We start from the raw sequence: 26,515 nt of genomic DNA on the forward strand, positions 1-26,515 counted from the left end.
GAATGGGATCAAAACATCTACGATTATAGATTGTCAGATCCATTCAAATCAACAGAATGATTGTTACACTTTAGTGAATATTTTTGACCTGATGTTTCTTAACTGGTTAGGTTGTTTCTTAACTGGTTATATTCAGAATTATCTGGGTAAATATACTTTTAACTTTTGGGGATTCTCCTACCGTATTATTTGTACATGTTTCTATGATTCCAACTATCTCACTTTTCTAATCAAATCACTGCTTAAGTCATGGGAGTGAAAATATATGTGAGGTATAAAGCCAGTTTTATGATCCAGGGAAATAATAAAATTTACTTTTGGTATGTTAGACTAAATTTTACAGTGATAGGCAGATTTCCTTTAATTTGTTTTTCCTAATTCTCTTCAATAACCTATTTCCTTTCATTTTATTTTATACTTTCCTTCTTTTCCTCCTAGTGCTGGTTATGATTAATTTTATTATAAAAGTAACTTAGGTGTTTCTAGTATATAAATGCTTATGTGAGTCACCATTATTCATTTCTTTCCCTGGAAATCTTTCAAAAAAAAAAGGGAGGATGATAAAAGAACAATAAGAACCCCCCCCACACACACACACACATATTGTGTGTGTGTGTGTGTGTGTGTGTATGTGTGTGTGTGTGTATATACACACACACATATATATATGCTTGTGTACACATACTGTATACACACATGCACACACACAGAAAAAAATGAAAGAAAATCTCTCACAAATGTTTTATTTGGCAAATTAGGAGATGCATATCTCTAGATTTTAAAATATGTATAAAGGCTAACTAGATTGAGCAGAAACCAAGTAGGAGGAAGTGAAAAGCATGACGTGTTTCTGGAGGTCCCTGTGGGGATGGATGTCAGGAAAGCCAGCACAGAGGCACTTCTCAAGAGTTGGGGAGACAAAAGCAATGCCCACTGTTTGCAACAATAGGTGCAGGAACAGGTGAGCCAGGCTGGCAGGAGTGGAGGAGGTACACATAAAACCACACGGAGGATATATTTTCAGGAGGCCATCTCCCTCTATGGTAGCCAGACTGGAAGAGCATCCTTCCTGCTCCCGGTTCTGGAAGTAGCAGGTCAAGAAAATCCAACTAATTCAAAGATGATTAATAAGCAACTCACACAACATGAAAGACAATAAAAAGAAAATGCAGCAACCCCTGTTAACAAAAGTTTCACTAGAATAATGAGGCTAAAGAGCCAAATGAAAATTGTGATTAAATATTTTACCATAAATTTTTAAAACTGAAGCAGTAACTCTGTGACGGTGTAGATCACAAAGAAGAAATATAAAAATGAAAGAAATACTAGATCAACAAGGGGAGGTGGAATGTGAGCTGGTAGAGTTCAGAGAAAAGTACCAAATCCATCACAGAAAAAAAGACAAAATTGAAAAGGAGGCAGGAAACAATAGTGACTGCAGAGGACTCAGCAAAGAATATGGAAGTTAGAAAGAATAAACCTGAATTAAATAAAACAAACTAAAAAGAGCTAAAAAGTTGATATATAGGCGAAGCAGATTCGGCATCTCTGTAGTAGGAATCCCTTAAGGAAAAGCAAAATAAAACAATCAATTAAAACAACTTTTGAGATATAATTCAAGAATTTTTCCCTAAAAAAAGGTTTATTTTAATAGGTTAATAAAAAATGTAGTGAAAATGGAACCAGAAAGTTCAACAGTAAGACTTACATTATTAAGTAAGTTGCTGGATGATAAGTAAAGAAATATTTCTTTCAGCAGCCAGGCAAAACATCAGATCTCTATTTTTAGGGAAAATGTTATGTGATTATAGGCTTTTCTATAGTAACATTTTCAATATTCTTAAGGAAAATGTGAACTAAAAATTTTATATCTAGCCAAATTGTTTTTAGACATCTTTGAATGTGAAAAAATTTAGGGATACTATCCCATGAGTCTTTCTTGAGGAGACTCTATTAAATCATTAATTTTAGCTGACCAAGAGATTACTGGGAGTGTTTGTAAGTTTTGAATATATTTAAACTGTAGTACTAAAAAAGAAAGAAATCTAAGGAATGGTGACAGACAGATGTTAATGTTCTAGGTTCCCACAGTGTAGAAATGATACAGCAATAACTGAGTAGAAGGGTAAGAAGGTAGGAGGCAGAATCAGTCACTGATTGCATGATCTCTAAGAGTTGGGAGTCAAAGCATATCAGTTAAAGCTTGCAAATCATTTGGAGTATATGCATATTTAATAGTACAAGAGTAAATGCTAAGAAAGATAATATTATTGACTACTGTATTGCTGTGTGGTGGAGGAAAAGGAAGAAAGAGGAAATAAGGCTACTTTAAACATTGCTCACATGAATTATTAGAGATGAAAAAGGAGGAGAAGTGTCATATGGATAACCAACAGAACAAAAATTACTCTCAAAAGAAGAAGAAAAAAGATAAACCATGTAGTAAAATGTTTTTTTAAATCATCAAAATGGAAATTAGAACATAATTAAAGAGCTATACACAAATGTATAATCATATCAGTACACATAGTGAATTTAATTCATCTAATAAAAAATAATTCAGGCTTTGGTTCCTGGTATGGGTCAAATTATTTTCCTCCCCAATATGTATACATTGAAGTCCTGACCACTAGTACCTCAGAATGTAACCTTGCTTGGAGATAGGATCTTTACAAAGGTAAATTAGTTAAAATGGGATTATTACAGCGGGTCCTAATCCAATATGCCCTGTGTACCTATACAAAGGGGAAAACTGGACACAGAGATAGGCATGAGGGAAGATGCTGTGGAGAAACACAGGGAAAAGATAGCCGTCCACAAGCCAAGGAGAGAGGCCTGGCGCAGATTTTTCCCTCACATCCTTCAGAAGGAGCAAACCCTTCAACACCTTGATCTGGGACTTAACAGCTTCCAGAACCATGAGACTATACACTTCTGTTGTTTAGGGAACTTTATTACAGCAGCCATAGGAAAACAATGCAGTCACAAAAAAAGTATATGAGAGACACCTTAAGACAAAGTAGTAACAGATACTGAAAGTAAGAGCATGGGTGAAGGTATTCGGGTACATATAAATAACAAAGTAGGATTTCTAAAAGCATTAAACAAAAGGAAGAATTGGCTTTTTATTGCCAGAGAATACAATTCACGATGAAAATAAAATAGTTATGAACCATGTATGTCTGTATATTCATAAAATATCAGTGTGTCTATATATTCATAAAAAGGAATTGAAGAAAAAATAGAAACACAATAGAAATAAATTCTAATTTACCTCTGAGGCATGACAGAATCATTGAGAAAATATAAAATAGAATACAGAAATTCTAAGGGGCATAATTAGGAAGATCTAAGGGGGTACATTTATAATGCTATATTCTGAATGTAGAGACTGTGCTTTCAAGTACCTATTATATACTTACAAAAATTCATGCTGTATTATGTTAAAAAAACTATAATAAAAATTTTAAAATTAGACATGATTTAATACTAGAAATTAGAAAACAGAAAAATCAGAAAACAGCCTCTTGCTCATGAAAATTTATAAATACTGTCTTATTAATTCTTCAGTAAAAATGAAATTTCAGAATATTTGGAAAATAGTGGTAAACAAAGCTCTATTTTTATGTACTGTGTTATAGCAGTGCTCATTGAAAACTCATACAGATATGAAAAAAATAGCCACTTGGTTAAACATTAGAAAAAGAACAACAAAATGAATGGAGATAAGCAGAAGGAAGAAAGTAATAAAGATAAAACTAAAATGAATGTGTTAGCAAAACTATAGAATTAAAAAATTAATCCCCAAATCCTTTATTTATTTATTTAATTTTTCTTTTACCAAAAGGCCGCTAACCCAACTAAGAAAAAAAAGCACAAATAATAACGTTATGATCGATAACCACAGAAACAGGAAAATCAAGAGAACGGGGCAAATGTAATAGAAAAACTTGAATAAAAAATTTATTCTAGGAAAATATAATTTACCCTGTCTGTCTTTGTCTTTGTATGCCTGTTTGTGTGTCTGTCTGTCTGTCTCTCTCTCTCTCTCTTTCTCTCTCTCTCTCCGTGTGTGAGTGTGTGTGTGTGTATGTGTGTGTGTGTGTGTGTGTGTGTAAAGATCAAATTAGAAGAACTAAACTGCAAAAGAGTACCAGGCTCAGATGCTGTCACAAAAGATTTTGTTTTTCATTAACCCCAAAGCATTTATTGAACATGTAGGTATATTTTCTTTTCTTTGCTCAGGTGATTAGCATTTTAAAGATGTGAAGGCCTAAATTCATGCCTGTAATATAAAAAATTATATGTGCTCTGTCTCCTTGTTTTTTGCAAATATTTAAGGTATGCAATGCAATGTTTCGGTATACTTACATGTGGTGACATGATTACAATGGTCAAGTAAATCAATATGTCCATCTCGCAAAAAATTCTAACATATTCTTAACAGGAGATAATTCTCTTAAACTATATCAAAGCATAGAAAATTAAGAAAGCCACACGCTTCTCTTTTAATGTAGCAATAAGACATTAACATCAATGCCTGACAAAGATTTCATTAAAAAACAAAAGCAAGACTAGGGACCAAATTTTATTGTTAATAATGATGAGGAAATTCTAAATAAAAAATAGCAAACTGAACCAAGTAACACATTAAAAGAATTATTTATAATTTTATATAAAAATCTATTAATATAATTCATTTTATTAGTATATATAATGAGAATAATACATCATACTCCATAGATGCCGAAACCTGACATCTTTTTGATTAAAATAAATTGTCTAAGTGGGACAGGTAGTTTTTGTTACATGACAAATATATTTGTATCTTAGTCCCAAACCTGGACCCTTAAGAAAATTAAAAGTATTCCCATTAAAGTCCAGAACAGGTAAGAATGCCTGTTGTAAGCACTATCCTATATTGTGCCAGATTTTACACTGAACGAGCAAATAAGAGAAAGAAAATAAAGTCATAAAAATTGGAAAGCAGGTGGCAAAACTATTGCTATTGTGAAGAATTATTCATACATTAAAGAAGTATTTATTGAGTCTTGCTATAATCTAGGTACCAGTAAAAAAAGATACTAAAAATTTATTTTGTTTATGGAGGCTGCATTTCAGTAATATGTTATTATATTATTATATACCTGAAAAATAAAGGGAGTCTTGTGAAAAGCTATCACAGATGATATAAAATTTTAGTACAAAGTTAATAACCAGATATCAACAGCATATATATGTGTGTGCATGTGTGTGTGCGTGTGTGTGTGTGTGTGTGTGTGTGTGTGTGTGTGTGCAAATAATAAGCATTAACAGATCTAACAGTCTGGGCATGCTGGCTAATCCCAGCACTTTAGGAGGCTGAGGTAGGAAGATTGTTTGAGCCCAGAGTTTGAGACCAGCCCGGGCAACATGGTGAAACCTTGTCTCTAGAAAAAATACGAAAAATTAGGCTTTGTAGTGCATACCTAGTTCCAGCTACCTGGGAGTTTAAGGTGGGAGGATCATCTGAGCATGAGCGGGGAGATCCTGGCTGCAGTGAGCCCTGATGAGCAAGAGAGTTAGACCCTATCTCAAAAAATAAAATAAAATAAATAAAATAAAATAAAATAAAATAAGATGTAAGAAAATACCTTAATCTCAGTAGAAACCTGAAAGAATAATATATCTATATATCTGAAAGAATAAACATAGCAAGGTATGTGCAAGACCTGGATGAGGAAAATTTTCTGTCTTGAAGGACCCAAGACAAACCTAATGAAGACATTAATTCACCCTATGTTAATTTTAGAATGTCTTATGATCATAGTGAAAATACTAACAGGGTTCCTTGTGTGACCATTTGTTTGTTTTGAAAATAGACATGCTAATTCTAAAATTCATATAGAAAAAGTTTAAAGATTTCTGTGAAAACTTACTGTATAGTACTGGTACTGGCACATGAGTAAATAGACCAATGGAAGAAAGATTTCGATTTTTGATGGGGGAAAAGATGAATGGTATATGAGTAGCCATCTGGAAACAAATAAAAGTTAGATTCATTCCTCATACTGAATACCAGTATGTATTCCAAATGTACTAAAGATTTGAATATAAAAATCAAAACCCTAAATTTATGAAAAGGAAACCTGGGAAAATCTTTTGAACATTGGGAATGAGGGAGGCTTTTCTAATTATGACTCCAAATTTAGAAACTATAACAAAAAACTGATAAATTCAAATATCTTTTTATCAAATTTCTGGAAGTAAAAAAAGCAAAAAACATCAAAAGCAAATTCTAAAATGCAAATGACATACTGGAAAATAATATGCAGCTTCTGGTACAGACAAGTTTAACCACCCTAAGAAATGAAGAAACCCTGCAAATCAACAAGGAAAATATCAAGGGATCATGAAAAAATAGGCAATAGACATCAGTATTCTGTTCATTAAAAAATGGAAATATAGGTGATTTTTGAAACACATGAAAAGATGCTTATCTCTTCAAAAGGAAATTGAAACTGAGATTCTGTGTTACGAATTAAACTGAAAAAAATTGAAATGTTTGATATTATAGTCCATCGAAGAAGCTTTGGAAAATGGGCAGTCTTGCTTGTGAGAGTATAAATTGGTAAAATCATCAGTGGGAATAAATTTCAATATCAAAATTAATTACAAATGCATAGACCCCGTTGATCTACAACTTTGACTTCCAGGAACTTATCACAGAGAGAAACGTGTAAAATGGCCCAGGTAAGGTTAATTACTGTAGCATTGTTTATAGAACAAGCTCAGAAGCCATTAAATATCCATTAATAGCAGAATGGATAAGTAAATTATGGTATATTTCTACAGTTCTACAAAAGAATGAGGGTGTTCTATATATAGTGAATAGGAAATATTTCAGTATATATTGTAAGGTGAAAAACCCAAAGCCCAGAAAAATATCTGTAATATGCAACTATTTTTGTGACAAGGGAAGATACAATAATATGTATTAAAGTTTGTTTATATTTGCATAAATACTGGAAAGAAACTGATTTAATAATAAAACTGTGGTTATCTAGTAAGAAGGGGAGAATGGGGATTTTAAGACTCAGAACAAAGTTGGAAGGTGAAACTTTGGATAATCTTAAATTTTTGCCCCATATGAATTTTTTCTTTATTAATTCACTTAGAAAATAAATTGAAATTAAAAATGAATTTTGTTAAGATGATGGTGTTGCCAGGGTGTATTGTTAGGCAATGATTTTTCTCCTTCTTGTATTTTTGATTAAGAGAGACATCAAAGGTGAGTGTAGATGGTGTCATTACTACTAAAAAAAAAAAAACCTCAAAGTACATGCTCAACTGAAAGTTGGCAAATAACATTTATAGGCACAAGAACAGCACATTTTGTACCCTCAGGCCATTTACTGTGTTTTGCTGGTGTGTGTCTGTTCTAGTCAGTTCTGACTGCCATAACAGATTACCATCAATTGGGTGGCCTAAACAACAAATATTTATTTCTCACAGTTCTGGAGACTGGAAGGCTGAGATCAGCATGTAAACATGGTTGAGTTCTTGGCGAAGGTCCTCGTCCTGTTTGGCACATGACCATCTTCTCTTGTATCCACAGGGAACAGAGATTGAGAGAGAGAGCATGCAAGCATGGGCAAGCTCTCTCATGTCTCTTCTAATAACTTCCAATCTAATCTGAGAGCTCCACCCTCATGATCTCATCACCTCTCAAATGTTCCCCTTCTAATACCGTCACAATGGGGATATGGGTTTCAACATGCAAATTTTGGGGGGCACAGGCATTCAGTCCATAGCATTGACCCCTTGAGCTGGTTGAGCTGCTTTTAGAAAGGTATTATATATATTTATATATTTCACCCTTATAACTTCAAGGCTGGTCAGTGTGCCTTCTCCTTGCCCCTTTTTTGGTTATTTTTCCTGATCGCTTACATTAAAGCATTAATATCAAATCAAAGAAAGATTAAATAAACATAGTTAATATTAAGCAAAGATATAATAAATAAAGGAATGGAGCTCACGTGGCTTCATTTTGTTGTGTAGTAGAACACCCTTATGTGATTGTTGGCTAGACATTCTCTAGCACATTGAAGAGAGGGGTTAATTATTATTAATGTTAACATTGAACATTGTGTGTTAGTTTATTTTCACACTGCTGATAAAGACATACCTGAGACTGGACAATTTACAAGAAGGAGATTTATTGGACTTACAGTTCCTTGGACTGGCAAGACCTCACAATCATGGCAGGTGAAAGGCATGTTCCACATGGTGGCAGACAAGAAAAGAGAGCTTATGCAGGGAAATCCCCCTTTTTAAAACCATCATATCTTGTGAGACTTATTCACTATCACGAGATCAGCACAGGAAAGGCCTGCCCCCGTGATTCAGTTACCTCGATTTGGGTGGAGACACAGCCAAACATATCAGATAGGAAAGAGGAAATTTAACATTGCTGAGTTTTACATACAGTTTCACATTTGGTTCTTACTGCAATATAATTTAGGTTGGTAAACAAGCTTTCCTTTTTTACAGATGAGGAAACTGAGGCTCAGAGAGGTCAGTGGATTGAGCCTGTCTTTTCAGGGCTGTCTCTTGCCACTTCACAAAGTTTACTTTCTTCAAGTAATGCAAAGTCTTAGTAAAAGAACTGATATGGGATATGGTTAAAAAGGGATGACCAAGAAAAGGAATAGAAGAGCAATGTGTGAAGAATGGGGACAAAGGGTCTGAGAATGGGGAAGAAAGATAAACCGTGTTTGGTAGAAATGGCACCTTAGGCTTAAGTGAGGCATTTTGAGATTTTTTCCATGCTTTTTGTCTGTACTACATTATTCTGATATGTGATCATTGGGTATAGCATTTTCTTTTTTTCTGAGAAAGCGAGATATTTCAATGATATCTCTTTGCAAATTTACCTTCACTGGACTCCCTTCCTTTGAAGACTGATGGGGCTGACTCAGCTAGTTGGATATTCCATTGAATTTTTGTTGCCCTTCGGGAAGCACATTGCTGATGAGGAGAAGTGCAAGCATTAGAGCAACATTCATGTTTATAAACGTTTCATGAGTAACTTCTTTTGTCCTAGTAGTTATTTTTGTTCATGCTGCTAGTGGAAGGCCTCAGTCCTCAGTAGTAAATATAGAAATCTCAGTAGCAGATAGTAAGCAATAGGGAAACCGCGCCCCCCCTTGGATATAGACAAGGGCAGATCTGTTTTTGGGGAAAATAAAAATGGATTGAAAATTATTTTTCTGGTTCCTTGTTTCATAGCATCCTGATGAAAAGAGATTGGAAGGCCTCTCCAAGCAACTGGACTGGGATGTTCGAAGCATTCAGCGCTGGTTTCGCCAAAGACGTAATCAGGAGAAGCCAAGTACGCTGACGAGGTTCTGTGAGAGCATGTAAGTTGCTGATTTTCTTTTTTAAATAAAAGACCTAATACCAATGCCAATCCTGAGGTGAAAAATAACAGATCTGTGGAGGCTCCAGCAGCCCTTAAAAAGCTGCAATTTGGTGAGAAAATAGTTCAGGAAAAACACAGGAGACAGTAGTATGTAAGAATTTGTGATTTCCACTTTGGATACAGTAAATAAAGTTCACTTCCTAATGGAGTTTCTGCAAAGTAAGCATATTATAAAAGGATCTACAATGTTTTTTTCAATCAGCCGTCTTTGAAATATAGCATTAAAAATCGTTACTTTTATAGATGTGGATAGTTTGAATTTTAACAGAGGCAACTTAGTCAAGAGGTTCTTTGCACTAATAAAAACTGAGATATTAGCATATGTTATCAGAGAATTATGACAATCTTCTGTATTCCTGGAGCTTTAAGAAATGGCTATACTGTATTTCTGGGTGAGTTTAGTGAAGCATGGCTTAAAGGTGGGGGGTGGAATGGAAGTCTCTTCCATCTCTGAAATGTGAACCTTTTATATGATGTATAGATTATATACCAGTAAAGCTGTTAAAAATATTAAAAGATGTGCAGCGAGCTCTTCCAGCACAGTGTTATTTTGAAGCAGTGATACTTCATGCATTTACCTTTAGGAAAACCAGAGAAAGACATATTGAAACATTGAGAACATCCCCAAAATAAAAAGAAAATCTGCCTGGAGAGTCATTACCCCATGTGGTCTTTATCTTTTGGGTGTGGCTGTTCCTATGTCTTCTGATAGTTCTTCAGTTTCTTCTTTAGGGAGCTTTTTTTTTTTTGACACCTCGTCATTTAAACAATAGTGCCTTCAGTGTAGCTGTCTTAGTTGCAGGCCCTTTTTATTTGGGGTTGAAGTTGCATTTTCAGCTTTGGCTTTCAATTATGTCAAAAAAGTATTTCAGTAACTGTATCCTTAGGGGGAAAACTAATGTTATAGGAGAAATGAATGGAAGGCAGAAAAATATCACAAATTCCTAGGGCTGGGTAAATATGGAGAACATAAATAGGGTCTTTAGGAGTTTAGAAAATTTATAAAGTCTGGAAAAACAACCTGGTAGATACAATCAGCAAAGCGCTCTCAGTAAGTGAACTTACTGGCAGTTTATAGGAGAAGGATTTATGTATCTGGGCTCCTGGTCAAATGCCAGAATTGCTTCCCAGCTTGGCCCTGCCATATATTCAAAGGGCCTGGGACCTGTCTTTGAGCCATGAGTGTAAGCAAGGGTGAAGTTGGGTCTCAGCACATGTCTACATGCTGAAACTCATGTGCCATCTTTCCTTCCTCCAATTAACTTCGGTAACTTGGTGCCAGCCCCTACTATGCTGAGTTTAGACCAATTTCTCTCAAATACCAATGTGCATAAGCATCAGTCACCTGGGAATCTTGTTAAAATGCGGACTCTGATTTACTTGGTCTGGGATGGCACATTTTTAACAAGTTTCCACGTGATGCTGGTGCTGTTGGTCTTTAGATCATACTTTATGTAGCAAGTACTAACACTAGACCAGTTCTGTCTTCTCCATGAATTCAATAGGTCATTATGTGTATACCGCAATAAATAAGACAGTCATAATTGTAATCAATTAAAAATGCTTCTAAATGATTGCTAGGGGTATGGCAATGTGGAGACACAATGATGGGGAGGAGGTGGTGCATAAAAGATGATTATCATTTCTTCCCCCGAGAAACTTTGTGATAGTGTCATGGAAATAAGACATAATATCCGAGTATGTGTAGGTGGAAGATAGATATTAGAAAATAACCAGATATGTGTGTTGTAGGATTGGTATGGATAGTCAGTAATAAAGATGAAAGGAAAAAGATCAACTGTGGGTTGGGGTGCACAGGGGATTGTTGGGATTAGAACTGGGTCCGTGTCCGTGGCCTTTGACCTCTCTGTTGTATGATATAGTATTGATGAAGTTTTGTTTTGAAACTCTCTTTGTCTTTGGTTTCTGAGTTGCCACTAGATTCTCCTGCCTTTTCAAGGTGTTTTGTTTGCATCATTTATTCTGTGTTTGCTCTGTGGTCGTTAACGTGTTAATGATACTCCAGATTTAGTCTTCATGTTTTTTCTTACTCTACCTTCCATTCTATGTGTTAAAATAATTTCCTCTCACCAGCTTCTTCCAAAGCCATGTGTACAGTGCAGATGTTTCTTCTAAGGCATCATTCTGCGAGTTCCAACTGGCAATTCTAATTTGCTTCTACTCCTGACTTCATTTTTCCTATTTTCTATGCTTCTGTTTTGTCATAGGCTGGAAACTTAAGTCAATCAGCCACTGAGTTCTATTAATTCTTTGTAAATTCACCATGATAGCCCAATATACTATTATACGTCTCCTTATTTTTTATCTTGCATACACATAGACATTTTGTTTGCTACCAACAATCCCAAATTATTTTTCTAAAATACTACTTTCCCCATGTTCTAATGCTTTAAAACCTTGATGGTTTAAAGAAAATATAGGATAAATATTAGGTCCCTGAGCCTGATAACTACAGTCTGTCTTTTGCTTGTTTGATGTCAGTCACCTAAATCACATTGTTCTTCTAGAGGGCTGTGTTTTCACTGCCCGTGCTGTTTTCCTTCCTGCCTTGTGTGTGGTGTTCCAGGCAAGGAACTTCTTCTGCTTTACCCATTTATCACTTCACCATTCTTCAAATCACAGGCCCTCTCCGAAGTGGGGCCTGACTGTTGGGACTGGAGTGAGCATAGCTTCCCCTGCATCCTTAGAGTACTAGGAATTTAACCCTGAATCACATGCTGCCTTATGTGGTCACGTAACTTGCCTATCTGTTTATTTCAATTTCAGCTCTGTGTAGCTTGAACCCAGCAGGGTCACATCTTGTTCTTTCGTTCTTCTCAGTCTTTACCCCAACAGACAGACTCTGCCGAATAAATAATTTGTTATGACTGTGTTAAAGTGGATTGTTTTGGAAAGAGTAGCTGATCTCATTTGCTACTTTGCCCCTATAAATGAGTGCCTAAAGTATACTGACTTAGCGTAAAATTTGTCTAGGAGAATTACCTGACTATGGAAAGCTCCATAACAGTTTTAAAGACAGAAATTCAGAGGGAAGAATGGGATGGCAAAGGAGAACATTTAGAGAACACCGTGAGTGATAAAGTAGAATTACAGTGGTCTGTGTATGCACATGTGTGTGTCAGAGTATTTTTTACCTATAAAATAAGATGTAGCATAGTTGTTCTTAACCAAGGATGCATTTCACAATCACCTACTGATCTTTTCAAAATACACGTGCCCAGACCACACTCCAGGGTGTCAGGATGATGACTCAGGTGGAGTCTGAACTTGTACCTCATGGAAAAAAATGTCCCAAGTGCCTATGGCCCACATCCTTGGTTAAGAAGAAGGACAACTGCTGCTCAGAAATACAAAAAAAAAAAAAAAAAAAAAAAAAAAAGAAAGAAAAAAAAATCAACTTAGCAAGAGAATACAGATTTGGAGCTTGTCACCTGAGGGTCAAAATCTATAATTTTTCTATTACATAAGTTTCTTTTTTTCCAAAATGTAAAATCCCTTCAGGAGAATTGTATTTCATCTTTCAGCAGTGTGGAACAGCACAATATGTAAGCCAAACTGTGCTTATAAGCATCTACAGGCATGTCCAATTTCTGGCACACCCATTACATGCAGATGGACTGAGTAGAAGCTGTTTAGTGAGTAAAATTCTAATACATTATGTGATTTTTTTCTCTCTTGATTGGTGTCAGTCATTCACAGTTACGTCAGTTTTGACGAATATTTCTTCCAAAAGCTTTAAATTCTCATTGGCAACTGAAATAGAGAATTTCAAGAGAGAGTGAAGAATTTATAAAAATGAGATGTCATGTGAGACATTTTAGAAGCAACTGGTTCCAAATGGAAGCAGGTGCCGGTTGGGATTATGCCTTTGGGCTGGTGAAGCTGTATTTTCCTTCTCTGACAATTGCATCCAAGTGGGAGGTTTTTATCACTCAGGATAATATAAAATAAATAATATATTAAAAGTATTTGCTGGATGTGACAGGAAGAGACAGAGATAAGATGTCAGAATAAATGGCAGTCCTTTTATTTGGGCCCTACCTGTGCTCAAGATTCCCTTTTTTTTTTTTTAAGGAATTCCATTTTAGAATTGATACTCATTAAAACTGTCCCCCAATGCTGTCATATTTGTATGCTTCTGTATAGTGGCAGCAGACTCATCAAAATCTGGAACCCTTTCGAAATTGTGACTTTATTTCTGCAAAGAAGCCTTGTGATTTTTCTTAGTTTGTGATTTCATTGAACTCAAGCTAATTCATCATTGAAAAATGAATGGGTTAGCCAATTCCCCTCATGCTACTAACCTGGTCACTCTGAATCTAAATAGCAGTTTTTACAGCTGTTTATAAATTATCAGTGCTATCTTGTGACCTTCATAGAAAGTGGAGCCTAATAATTGATGACAGGGGAAAGGAAGCGAGGTTACATAGAAAACAAGTAGTTGAGTCTCTCATATTCCTTTATTTCAGATCAATCTTCTGTCTGAGGAAATAGTTTGGGGAATACATTTAACATGTTTTCATAAACAGCCACCTATTTGCAAAAACAAACAAAAAAAAAAACAAATAAAAAACACCCTGTGTAAACCATTTCCATGTATTCCATACTCTGGTGATAGACAAAGTTTTGCCAGAGAGAAAATTCAATTTTGATTATTTTCTCTGTCAGATCATGAGATGAGCATCAGTTACAAAATTTACTGCTAAAATCTCCTCATGATTAATGCAGTTTATGAAGGGGGAAATAAGAAACTATTATCTTCTAGAGAAACAGCATCTTTCTTTTTTCAGTATTAGGATACATGATCAGCAGTGTGTAGATGCTGATTATAAGTCTGGGAAACAGTCATAAAATTGGAGAATAGTCTCTAGTTCTTGAAAAGTACAGGGTTGAGCTGTTTTGACTCTATTATAATGATAGTAGTGGTTATTTTCTATTAATACAAAACAGTCCCTGGTTTGGAGAGCAACTTCTGTCATCCAGAGTACATTGTTATAGTCCTAGTTATTGCTCAGTGAATGTCTTGTTGTGCAAGATTATTACCTTAAACAGTTTTATATCTGTGGGTTGTATTCAGGTCAGTTTTAGCTTTGGGACAGAGGTCAGCCAACTTTTCCTATAAATGGCCAGAAAAATAAATATTTTAGATCATATGGACTTTGTTGCAATTACAACTCTGCTGCAGCGTAAAAGCAGCCAGAGATGATGCAAATGTGTGTGGCTGTGTTCCAGTAAAAGTATATTTATGGATACTGAAATTTGAATATGTCGTTTTCATGTGTCATAAAGTATTATTCTTTAAAAAATACATTACAAAAAATAAAAGCTATTCTTAATCCATGGGCCAGACAAAAACAGATGGCAGGGTGGATTTGGCCTTCTAGCCATAGTTTGCAGAACACTGCTTTAGCGTTACAATACTATTTGCGGTTCTTTCAGAGTTTCAAGGAAGAGAATGTAGTCTCCTAGTGCTAGGCACAGTCATCCATTTCTCAGAGTTTTGCCATTTAATAGAAAAACTGGAATAGTTCTGTAATTGGTATGCCTATCTCCAGTATTCCTGGGATATGGTGCCTTGATGATGTGCGGTTTCATTTAGCCTAGCCAGGCACTCTTCAAAGCACCCTTCTTAGTATCCTTAAGGCGGCATTGCTTTCATTACAGAAATTCTGAAGATTGATGAACTGGACTGTGGACAGCCTGCTCTTTTTCCTCAAAAATATCTTTGAAACCTTGCCCCCTTTTTCTATTCTAGACCTACCATCTGTGGCCGGCGAACTCAGGTTTTCCATTTAGAGCAAGCCTCACACATTTCTTGATGGCATATGGCTCGGCCCCTATTGCATGTGTGCTGGCTAATTAAGGAAAACAGATTTTTGCTAAAAATATAAGACAGGGCATACCTTGGTCAGGCTGGCTGCACATTAGCTACTGCTGTGCTCTGCCTACATTTGACTAGTCAGTTTTTCTTTAAGGCCTAAATTTCTAAAGGCTTTTAAAAATAATATTTTTCCAATCATTTTGTCCAATATGGAATTGGATGGTGGCAAGACAGAATGTAGAGGAATAACTGAATTTATTAAGGCCTCATATTATTATGTAACCATGTCTGTTATTATTTGAACCTATATACTATTTTTTGTTGTTGTTTAATCTATTTTAAAAGTTGTTATTTGTTTCTGATTTAGAGTAGAATTATGCAAATCCTTATAATTGATTTTGATTGTAGAGGATTGATAAAAGTCTACATAATGTTCATACACAATCGTGGGGGGAAAGACTTCAAAGCCTACCATCTAGAAATAAATCCATTATCATTTACTGTTTATACAGTGTCATATCTTATATATGTGCCCACACCAATACTTACAATCATTCTATCTGTAGTTGGTACCTGCCCTTCTTGAAATGTTAATAGAACCTGCCTCATCAGGGAACCTGAGGATAGCTGTAGAAAGGTTATGTTTTATGCTTCATCTCTAGGATCTGTAAGTAATTAACCTGTGGGCAATAGTACAGTCACTTGTGCGGTCTCGTGACAGATGTGTTCCTAAAAATGGCCATACCATGCAAAATTGCACAACAAAACAAAATAACATAGGATTTGTGAGAAGAATGGGTTAGGGACACAACACTCGAAAACTTCATCAGTGACACATTGAAAATAAACTAGGAACCTAATAAAAACAGGAGTGGTTTTATATACATTAAATGGTTAAGAAATACATAACTACTATAATAAATATGGCACTTTACCTTGAAATAGACCTGAAGTTTGTCTATTTCAAACAAATAGACAAACTTGTAGTGGGTGTTGCTGTGTTAGTCAGCTCAGGCTGTCTTAAGAAAATACCACAGACTGGATGGCTTAACAGAAATGTATTTTCTCATAGTTCTGGAGGCTGAAAGTCCCAGGTGTCATAGGCTTGGTTTCTTCAGGGGCCTCTCCCTGGCCTTTCCGCTGTGTGTGCACATCCCTGGTGTTTCTGCCTCTGTAAGAATAAGGACACAAATCATACTGGAATACAGTCCTACCCTTATGACCTAATTTAACCTGAATTACCTTATTAAAGGCCTCATCTCCCAAGACATCACACTGGGAGGTAGGGATTCAACAGATGAATTCTGGGGCACACAGTTCAGTCCATAACAATTTCAGAAGGGTGGCAGCAAGTTACTGTGAAGTGCCGGAAGGAGGGAAAGCTGCAATACCAGATGGGTGTGGCTCATAACTGGTATGACTGAGGTAGCTTGGACATATTTGAAGAGAGAGAGAGAGACAGAGAGAGAGAGAGAGAGTGTGTGTGTGTGTGTGTATGTGTGTGTGTGTTTGTGCATGTGCGTGCACATGTGTATATATCCTCCTAGGCCACTAAGGTCAGCCTGGTGCAGTTTTCTATGTTCACCTAGTGTTTCTGGCAGACAAAATCAGATATAAGCAAATATGAAATCTGTGTCAAGCTCACATTGGAAGACATTCACGCTTTCACCACAAGCCTGGTAGCAGGACTGATGGGTCAGTGTGGTGGTGAAGGCAGTAGGCTGTGGAGCCAGGGAGTCTGCATTTGAGTCTTCTCTTTAATAGGAACCTCTGGGGTATTTGGGAGGGTTGCTGGCCATCCTAAGCTTCAGTGTCTTTATTTGTAAAATGTGCACATTAATAGTGTCCGCCTCATAAGGTTGTTGTGAAGACTAGATGAATTAATATGTATAAGTGTTTAGAAAGGTGCCTTGCACATGGTATAGGGGTCGTGAGTGTCGGCTGCCTGAAGGTCATCAGTTCTGTTGTTACTGAAGTTTGGGTACCAGGAGCAGCAGCAAACCGTTGTTAGTCTGTCACAGGAATGGCCTGGCCACATGGCTTCCTCAGAGCCACAGGCACACTACCTAGGAGAGGTGGCTCTGATGTCAGTCATTTCAAGGAGGAGAGATCCAAGAAGATGCAAGGAGAGCAGACTCTCAATTTAGGATAAAACTCTTTGATTCTGTGGAACCCCAAGGAGACAGAATCAATGTGGATTCACAGGACTATCAACTCGGGCATTACTCACACACAAGAAAAAGATGAAAAACCAACCTGAGTTCAGAGCCTCGGCACCTTTGGCTTGCTGCTGTGTAGCGATGTGACAGAAGTGGATGAGGAAAGGTGTCCTACTTCAGTAGGGAATGATGCCCACTGTGCCTCTAGAAGCCAGGGCTTTTGAAGCACCACCTGAGAAATGTCAGAACACACAGTGAATATCTTTGAACTTCAGAGATTTTAAATTTACCTGGGTGATTCTGAAGAGGACACAGCTTGCCTCTACCAGGAGGGACAGAAGAACAAAGCCTGGTCCTCTGTGGTGCTGGCCTTAGTAAAGCTACCCTTGCTGGGGCCTGGATAGTCTGATCAGCCTTAGGAGGTCAGCATGACTTCTGGGTACAGGAGTTTGCTCTTAAATGTAATATTTATTGGTTACCTCCTGTGTGCAGGAGAAGTACAGGAGGCAACTGATCTTGAACAAATTTGAGAGTGGGAGTCAAATCTACCTGGTTCATGGTCTGGCTCAATGGCTCAAGCTCTGTTACCCCTAGCAAGTCATTTAACATTGTCAAGCCCCAGATATTTCTTCTGTGAAAGGAAAATAATAGCTCCTATTTAAAAGGTCATTTGGAGATTAAATGAGGGGGTGTTTGTCTAATGTGCATCTCTCATGGCTTGATTTCCTTTCAACTGTGGTTGCAAAGTTGAGTAAGCAACAATTTCTGACCTTGCAGGACTCACAGGGACAATTGAGTCTGTGCATTGGTGAAGTTGTTTAATATCTTGCACAGGGAGCTATAAATTGTAATACTCAAGCCAAGTGTTTCCCTTCTAAGGCCCCTTCCTTATGGCTGCAGTTATGGGTTATTCTGGACCTTATATCTTACTTTGCCATCAAGAGAATTATATTTTAGGCTGGGCACAGTGGCTCATGCCTGTAATCCCGGCACTTTGGGAGGCTGAGGCAGGTGGATCACCTGAGGTCAGGAGTTCGAGACCAGCCTGACCAACATGGTAAAACCCTGTCTCTACTAAAAATACAAAAATTAGCCAGGCGTGGTGCCGCATACCTATAATCTCAGCTACTCGGGAGGCTGAGGCAGAGAATTGCTTGAACCTAGGAGGGGGAGGTTGCAGTGAGCCCAGATTGCTCCACTGTATACCAGCCTGGATGACAGAGCAAGACTCCATCTCAAAAAAACAAAAAGAAAAAAAAAAAAAAGAGAGAATTGCATTTTAGATTGTTGACAAACCTCTTGGGAAACCAGTCTGGCTTGCCCTTTCTTGCTCTCCTTCTCTTTCATCCTTCCTTCCTTCCTCCCTCCTTTGCAGTCACCTCCCATTGTCATAGGAGCAGGTGCCTTCTGCTTGGAGCCAGAGTGTTTGATTTCCTCCTGGTTGTTCACCCTGCTGTTACTAGCTCATGATAACCACATCCTGGCAAGGATTAAAAGGATCTTTGAGCATTACTAATTTGTCTGTTTGTCTTAAAAGTTGGCACATTGCACATGGCTCCTGCTATTTGAATATAGCACTAGGAATGTAAGAAGTTTGTGCATAAGATGGTGGTGGTGGGGGATGGGCATTTGGACTAAGTAACAGGGTATCAAGCCACTTCTCAAATTGGAATGATTTGAGCAGATTCTGGAAGTAGGTTTGTGAAGTTTATTTGTAGGCCTTCCCACATCTAAATTCATAATTAAGCCTTCCACATGATAGGAAACTTAATTAAAAGCAATTGAAGCCAACTACTTTTGTTCTGTTTGATTTTTAAATTTTTAAATTTTTTCTAGGTACTTAATGGGTAAATGTATTTATGGGGTACATGAGCTATTTTGACATAGGCATGAAGCTTGGAATAATCACATCACAGAGTAATGGGGTATCCATTACCTCAAGCATTTATCCTTTGTGTTACAAACAGTCCAGTTATCCTCTTTTAATTATTTTTAAATGTGCAATTCAGTTATTGTTGATTGCAAGGTGAGCTGCTGGCAAATGACTGTATATTTGGGCACTATTTCTTATCTTGCTTATTTACAGGCTCCTAGCAGTGGGCAAGGGATGCTGTTTATTGCTCTTAGGGTTCAACTATGTAGGAAAGCTAGAGATACTGTTCCATGGAGGATATATTGTGAGTGAGACAATATGTTACAGGATTAAACACATGGTGCACCGTGACACACAGGCCAAGGTTAGCAGCAGAATTGGCGTTAAAAGCTCAAGTGTTGGCCATATTCTGTAATTCTGCAAAGTTCTCTAACTCCTGTACTGTCTTTAGCCACAGTTGTAATGAAATTGCACATTTTCTGCTTACATATTAGGATATAATAGGGTTTCTTGCAGATGTAGTGGGCATTAACGCTGGCAGGAGACTTAGACCCTGAGAAGAGAGGGAAAAGAGATATTTATTGAGGCATCTATACAGTTCAGGTGTTGTGATGGAGCCTTTACATTTAAACAACAACCCTTTGTAATATGTTAGTTATTAGATGCTCTTCTTACCCACGAAAAAAGGGAAGTAAAGAGAGGTGGAGTATCTGACCCAATACCGCATAGCTACTAAGCAGCAGAGCTGGGATTTGTACCCAACTGAAGCACAATGTTAGAGAAACTCAGTAATATTATATTATGTTACTGCATACAGAGCAAACATGGAAAAGGGTCAGTTTGGTCTTTTATTTGCACATGACAGCCTCTTTGCTCTTTTCTTTACAACTCTAACTTATGAAGGGCTGGAGTTAAATTTGTTGCTTTCTCCTTGCCACCCATGTAGCACTTTTAGTTGTTCTCTTGTAGAGCACTTGGAGACTTGCCATGTTCTCTATTTGCATCTGTCTCTGCTGTTTGGCCATCAATACGTTGAGTTCTGGGACCGTGTCTTACTCATCTTCTCATTCCCACCACTCAGGACAATGCCTGGTGCTTTGTAAGACCCCCAAAACTGTCCAGTGAATGAGTCAATTAATTGGACTTCAGGGGTTGGAGTGAATCTCTAGGGACAAGCGGCCTGACTTTAATTTGAGAAACCTTGAGTTTCTTCTTTCAAATAGTCCTAGGGAAGACTGAGAAGGGGAAGGGGGAGGCAGGAAAGGCTTTCTGGAGGAAATGCTAAATTTTCAAGGATAATTAAATGGACCAAATGGAGAAAAAGAAGGGTGACTGGGACACCAAAATCTCACAGATCACACCACTAAAGAACATACACCTGTACCCCAATAACCTGTGGGGAAAAAAGGACAAAATCACTGTTCTCTGGTGCTCAGAGTTTAAATGGGAATCAGGCACAATAATTTAGCAGGCAGCAACAGGAGCATCTAGCTCTCCCTGGGGACAGGGCTGAGTCATCATATTGCAAATGAGTGAGTATTTGTTGGGTAGGAAACCAGATTTGAGATCAACGAATCCAAGAATTGGTCAGTGTGGAGAGCTTCTTGTGTATACATGTTATAGTAGATTTGGGGGACAGAATTACTATTGAAGTATATAGGCTAAGTGGGTTATATATCACAATTTATATTATTTTTATTTTTCAAAGGAACAGTATTTATCTAGTAATACCCATGGAATAACAAGTGACCATGCTGTAATAGGATTCTGCTAGATGTTCCAACCTTAGCACATATACCATTAAGCCTTGCAGTGTTTACTGTTCGAGGTGCTGGGAGTCATTGAGATTGGAAATGCCTTATTTAGGACCTTTGGTGCTCCTTATCAGCAGAACTGAACTTTCGGGCAGATCTGTCGTGGAACTTTCTTTCAGTTCTCCTTTCCTTCTCTGTGGGTGGCTGGGAGGGGGGCAGGAGTAGGTGAGGGAGCAGGCCTGAATAGTGGGAGTGATTTTGGCTTGTATCAGGTCCCACCAAGTGATCTGAAGCCTGGGATACTGTTTGCAGAAAAATGGAAAACTGAGTGAGAAATTCTAAGTTTATGAGGAATCTAGGACATGTAGTATTTTATGAGAAGGTAGGAGGGGATTAAACCTGCGCTAGTTCATAGTGCTAGTAGTTCTAGCTGATGGGCCCAAACAGATCTCGAGAAGTAGCCAAATGCAGAATTTCTTCTCACGTTGTCCTTTAAATGTACTTTTCAGTGGACACTCGTGTTTCCCTTCCATTATTCATTGAGATAGTATTGCTCTACTGTTTTTCCTCCTGTTTTAATCAGGGAAATGTGTCCAACTTGAACTGATTTTAGTTCTTACCAATTCTAGTTCTGAAGTAAGACTTGAACCGATGTGTATCATTTCCATTTAATTGATTAAAAAAACATTGTCTTATCTGGAATTATGAAGTGTTTACATGAATCCTGGCTAAACCTTTGGTGTATTAAACCCTAAAAGCTTCTCTTACTCTGTTACTTTAAGTTGTTCTGTTTCTTTCCAATACTTATGTGGTTGAATAAGCTTTTTTTAAAGCATATACTATCTGCTGGGTTCTGTATTTGCTGCTGGATGGAAAAACAGGACCTCTTCCCTTGATAGATAAATGGCAATATCTCTTTATTTTATTACCATCCTTAGGATGAACAAACAATCCTTCATTTCCCTATCCGTAAAGCAAGGCAATAACCTTAAGAACCTGATAAAGTTGTTATTTATATAATGATTAAATAAAATGATTCATATAAAGTACCTAGGATATTGCCAAACACATAGAGCTCAAGAAAAGTAATTATTTTTGATCAACTCAATTAGTTTTAAGGGCTGCCAAAATGAATTGAATTCACATACCTAATCAAATAATACCATTCTAAACTTGCTTAATACTCTTGGGTATACATTAGTGCCAGGCCTTTTACCTGGGCTTTGTTTCTATTAAATCCCCAAATGTTTGAAGGTGTAATTATTTGGCAGATTTGATATGATTATTTTTGTTGGAGGAGCTAAAGCTCATAGTTTTATTTTCTTCTTCTTTCTTTAAAGAAAAGCTTCTTGGACGTTGAGGTGAGAACATGATTTTTGGCTTTCTGACTTTTAAAGTGGCATGTAATTTGAAACCATGGTTTCTTACTTGTCTAAACAGTAGTGTGAGGTCCTTGTGGTAGAACTGGGAGGTTTCTGTCTTAGGCCAAGAGGACAGCTCTGACTGCCAGCATTACCTGCCTATCTCTACCACTGGGCAACTTCCTCAGCCTTGATTTATTGAAACTTAACCTGAGTCAAAAGAGTACCTTGAATTTAAAATGGGCCCATTAGAGTTGTTCAAAATACGTAGAACACTGGTGCCTTATGTATTAGTCCATTTTCACACTGCTATAAAGATACTACCAGAGACTGGGTAATTTAAAAAGAAAGGAGGTGGTTTAATTGACTTACCGTTTCGCATGGTTGGGGAGGCCTTAGGAAACTTAGAATGATGGCAGAAGGCAAGGGGAAGTGAGGCAGGCACATCTTACATGGTGGCAGGGGAGAGCGAAGGTGAGTAAGTACCACTTCCTCACTCTCTTTAAAACTATCAGCTCTCATGAGAACTCACTCACTATCAGGAAACTGCCCCCGTGATCCAGTCATCTCCCACCAGGCCCCTCTCTCAACACGTGGGGATTATATTTCAAGATGAGATTTGGGTGAGGACACAGAGCCAAACCATATCACCTTGCAAGCACATAATAAATGTTAGCCATTATGCTAATGATAGCACTATAGTGGCACTGTGATTGCCTCTGAAACAAAGAAGGGCCTTCTCTGTGTCGACTCCCTTCTTGAATACTTTTTTATTCTTTTCCTAAGAATTTCATGAGAATTTATAACAATCCATTTCTCTCTGGTTTGTGCCGTTAGGCAGGATGCCGTACTTCTTCCCACCCCTTGGCCTTTGCTCAAGCTTTGCGCACCAGCCCCAGCCTAGGATGCCCTTCCCCTGCTGTGACAAATACTTTTTCCTCCATCAAGATTCACTTCACCTGAGTTTTAGGAAACCGTGGACATTTACTGGTTGACAACTTTATGCCACGAACAGTACTTATTGTCTAGTGAAGAGCAGATCTGGAAGCATATCATAAGCTGTGTGGCCTCTTCTGCTCCATGAAGGAGGCTACCTACCCCCATTCTCTTTTTCCCAAGCAGAGGTGATGGTCCCCTTATTTGTGTGCTTCTTTAATAGTAATGGCAACAGCCCATTGCTGTTAATATTTTTTTAATCTGTAGACTGTAAATTCCTTCATGACAAGGAGCCAGTCTCAACCCTTTTTTTGAGTACCCAGCACTTAGGACTGATTTGCAGTGTCTTTCCTTCATTTACTGTCAAAATACATTTTGAGTGCCTACGGTATGCCAAGTGGTCTTCTAAGTTCTTGGGATATAGTTTACATTTCACTGGGGGAGGAGACAGTAGACAGATTCTCCCAGTTATCTTCCCTTAGATTTCTTTTATATTTATATCTCTTTCCAGATACAGTCCAATCAAAATTTATACACTAAATGTCTCTTAAATCTTTTTAATTTTTTTATTTTGAAATAATGTTTTAATTTTGAAAACTGATAGAGAAGTTTCAAGAATAGTACAAAGAAATCCTGTATAAACCTCACCCAGATTCCCACTGTGAACATGATGCCATACTTGCTCTGATTTTTTTTTGTACACATGTGCACACACACACATATATACACACATATGTTTTTCATGAACTGTTTAAGTGGAGGCCTCAAATTAGGCTTTATTTTGAAGAAAAACAGAATCTTCTGGGAGATTGGTTGTGTGGTATGAGAGAAAGTGAGAATTCAAGAATGAGGCTTGAGTTTTAGCCTGGGCAGTTGGAAGGAGTTACCCTTCACTGGGTTGAGGAGGCGTGAGGGAGGAGCAGACCTGAAAGGATGTCCAGGATTCTGATTTTGGTCATGTGAATCTGGAGATATCTATTATTTATGCAGAGGAGGGCTGTAGGCAGCTGGATAGGTGAACGAGCAGTTCATTGAGGAGGTGTGGACTTGGCAGTTGTTGGTGAATAGATAGCTCGGAAATCCCTGAGACAGTGCAAGATCACAAAGAGAATGAGGGTAAGTCGAGAAAACATCTGAGGCCTGAGGCTTGAGACAGCCCTGTGTGAGAGGTTATGGAATTGAGGCGGAGCTGATAAAGGAGGCCGTGAGGGGGAGATGGGTGAGTGAGGAGGCCATGAGAAGAAGGCATTAATCATCAGCTGTATCACTACTGACAGACCATGTAGCAACGTGAAAGTCATTGGGTTCTGCCAGGAGCTGTTTGGGTGGAAGGTCTTAAGAGAAAATGGAGGAGAGAAGTTGGATGTGGGAACGCTCGAGAAGTTTGTTATAAAAGAGAGGTCCAGGAAAAGAGAATAGTCATTAGAGGAGGAATTTGGGGGTTAAGGATTCTTTTTTTTTTTTTTTTTTTTTTTTTATAGCAAGGGAAAAATGATGGCTTGTTGGTATACTGATGGGAATGATCCAGTAAAGAGAGCAAAAGGGATGATGCCTGAGAGGAGAGAAATGGCAAGAGCTGAGCCTTGCTCAGGCAAGAGGTGCTGGGGTGTGGAGCACATTCAGGAGTTGCCTTAGAGAGGAGCACACAGTGTTCATTTGCGGTAACAGGAGGGAAGTCCAGGCAGGGACATAGGGAGGTAGAGTCAGGTAAGTCTCTCCTGGTTGTCTCCATCATCCCAGTGAAATGGGAAACAGGGGTATCAGAGGAGAGTGAGGAGGGAGGAAGAACTATTGGAATTTTGAGGAGTGGGGAGAAAGTGTGAAACAATTTTCTGGAGGTGTGTTGATTAATTTATTTGTATGGCATGTCTGTCTGCATGTGGGTGGCAGATAGTGAGGGTGAGGAACACAACTACGTTGTTGTTTCTGGAAATAGGTGTAGGTGTCAGTAGGGTGCGGTCACTCACAAGTCACTGTGTCCCAGTCCAAAAAGCCCAGGAGTTGGGTGGAAACTTCGCAGTGTAATGAATGACTACGTGAATGGGAAACTAGGTTGAAAGCAGGGTTGGGAGATTTGGAGCCTTCGCCCAGATATTTGGTGCAGATTAGTTGCAGGCGTTTATCAGACCAGACTGGGAACTGATATCAACCAGTAAACATTTATTCTTTATCATTTCCACATTGTTTACAGAAACAAAGAGGGCAAATCTCTTCTGTCCTTTAGTCATAAAGAATAGGACTGACTAACTAAACTTTTAAAGATACTGAGGATATAAAACTGACCCATGAAGCCTACTTTGTATACAATTACCTTGAAGGAAAATGTTACCATGTTCATAAAGTACTTTTGTGTCTTTTAGTTCATTATCCAGTAAGCTGCTGAGATAGTAAATTTGTGTTAAATTGGATGATATTCCATTCTAAACTCCCTCTGTCCTAAGAAATTCTATGCCACATATTGAAGATGCTTAAGCTGCCACATGGATTTCTCTTGAGTTTTAGATGATTTGATGCATTAGACATTTTTATTTAATTTATGCTTTTAATTTCAGGAAACACATCCAGATATGCCTGCAGCCAAGTTTTTTTTTTTTTTTTTTAAAGCTTTATAAAAATAAGAGAAAAAGGAGAGAAAAGAAAAAAAGCAAGCAGCATGTTTTTGTTTCCTAGTTTTTTCTCTTTGTACTTTGCATGTTATATCCTCAGTAGGTGTTTTAGATCCAGGTTTCTTGCTTTCAAAAAAGGGTTTTCACTTGAAAGACAACCAAATAAGCAAATAAAAAACCATAGGGGATACAGTGTAAAATCCTGTTCTTGGTGCTTAAAAAGTAGTCTTTGGCCTCTGATAATTGTCTCAGTTCTTTCCCCTAACATTATTAAATGTTTAGTTAAATGTTTACAAGATGTGAATTCATGGCTGACCTCAAATCAGAGATTTATATATAGATATAATAAAGTTTTAATCTGAACAGGAACAAAATAATTCCTTTGGCTATTTTTATTATGAAAATGTTGATGTGCCCCAAAGAAGAGACAATAGTATAATAAATTCCCATGTATCCATCATATAGCATTGACAGTGGTACACATTTTGCCATCTTCTTATGATATTCTTAAATGGAAAAAT

The 26,515-nt window shown here is 37.5% G+C and overlaps 1 protein-coding gene across 2 annotated transcripts in view; it reads left to right on the top strand.

The window, feature by feature from the left end:
- CERS6 (ceramide synthase 6) overlaps window positions 1-26,515 on the top strand; it is a 324,290-nt gene that overhangs the window by 100,487 nt on the left and 197,288 nt on the right. For both annotated transcript variants that reach the window (XM_032286322.1, XM_032286323.1), the window contains exon 3: window positions 9,271-9,401. In XM_032286322.1, coding sequence (XP_032142213.1) covers window positions 9,271-9,401 — 131 coding nt within the window. The remainder of the gene's footprint in view (window positions 1-9,270; window positions 9,402-26,515) is intronic.

Source organism: Sapajus apella, unplaced genomic scaffold (genome assembly GCF_009761245.1).
Source record: "Sapajus apella isolate SASKATOON/1434 unplaced genomic scaffold, GSC_monkey_1.0 scaffold18, whole genome shotgun sequence".
Classification (NCBI taxonomy): domain Eukaryota; kingdom Metazoa; phylum Chordata; class Mammalia; order Primates; family Cebidae; genus Sapajus; species Sapajus apella.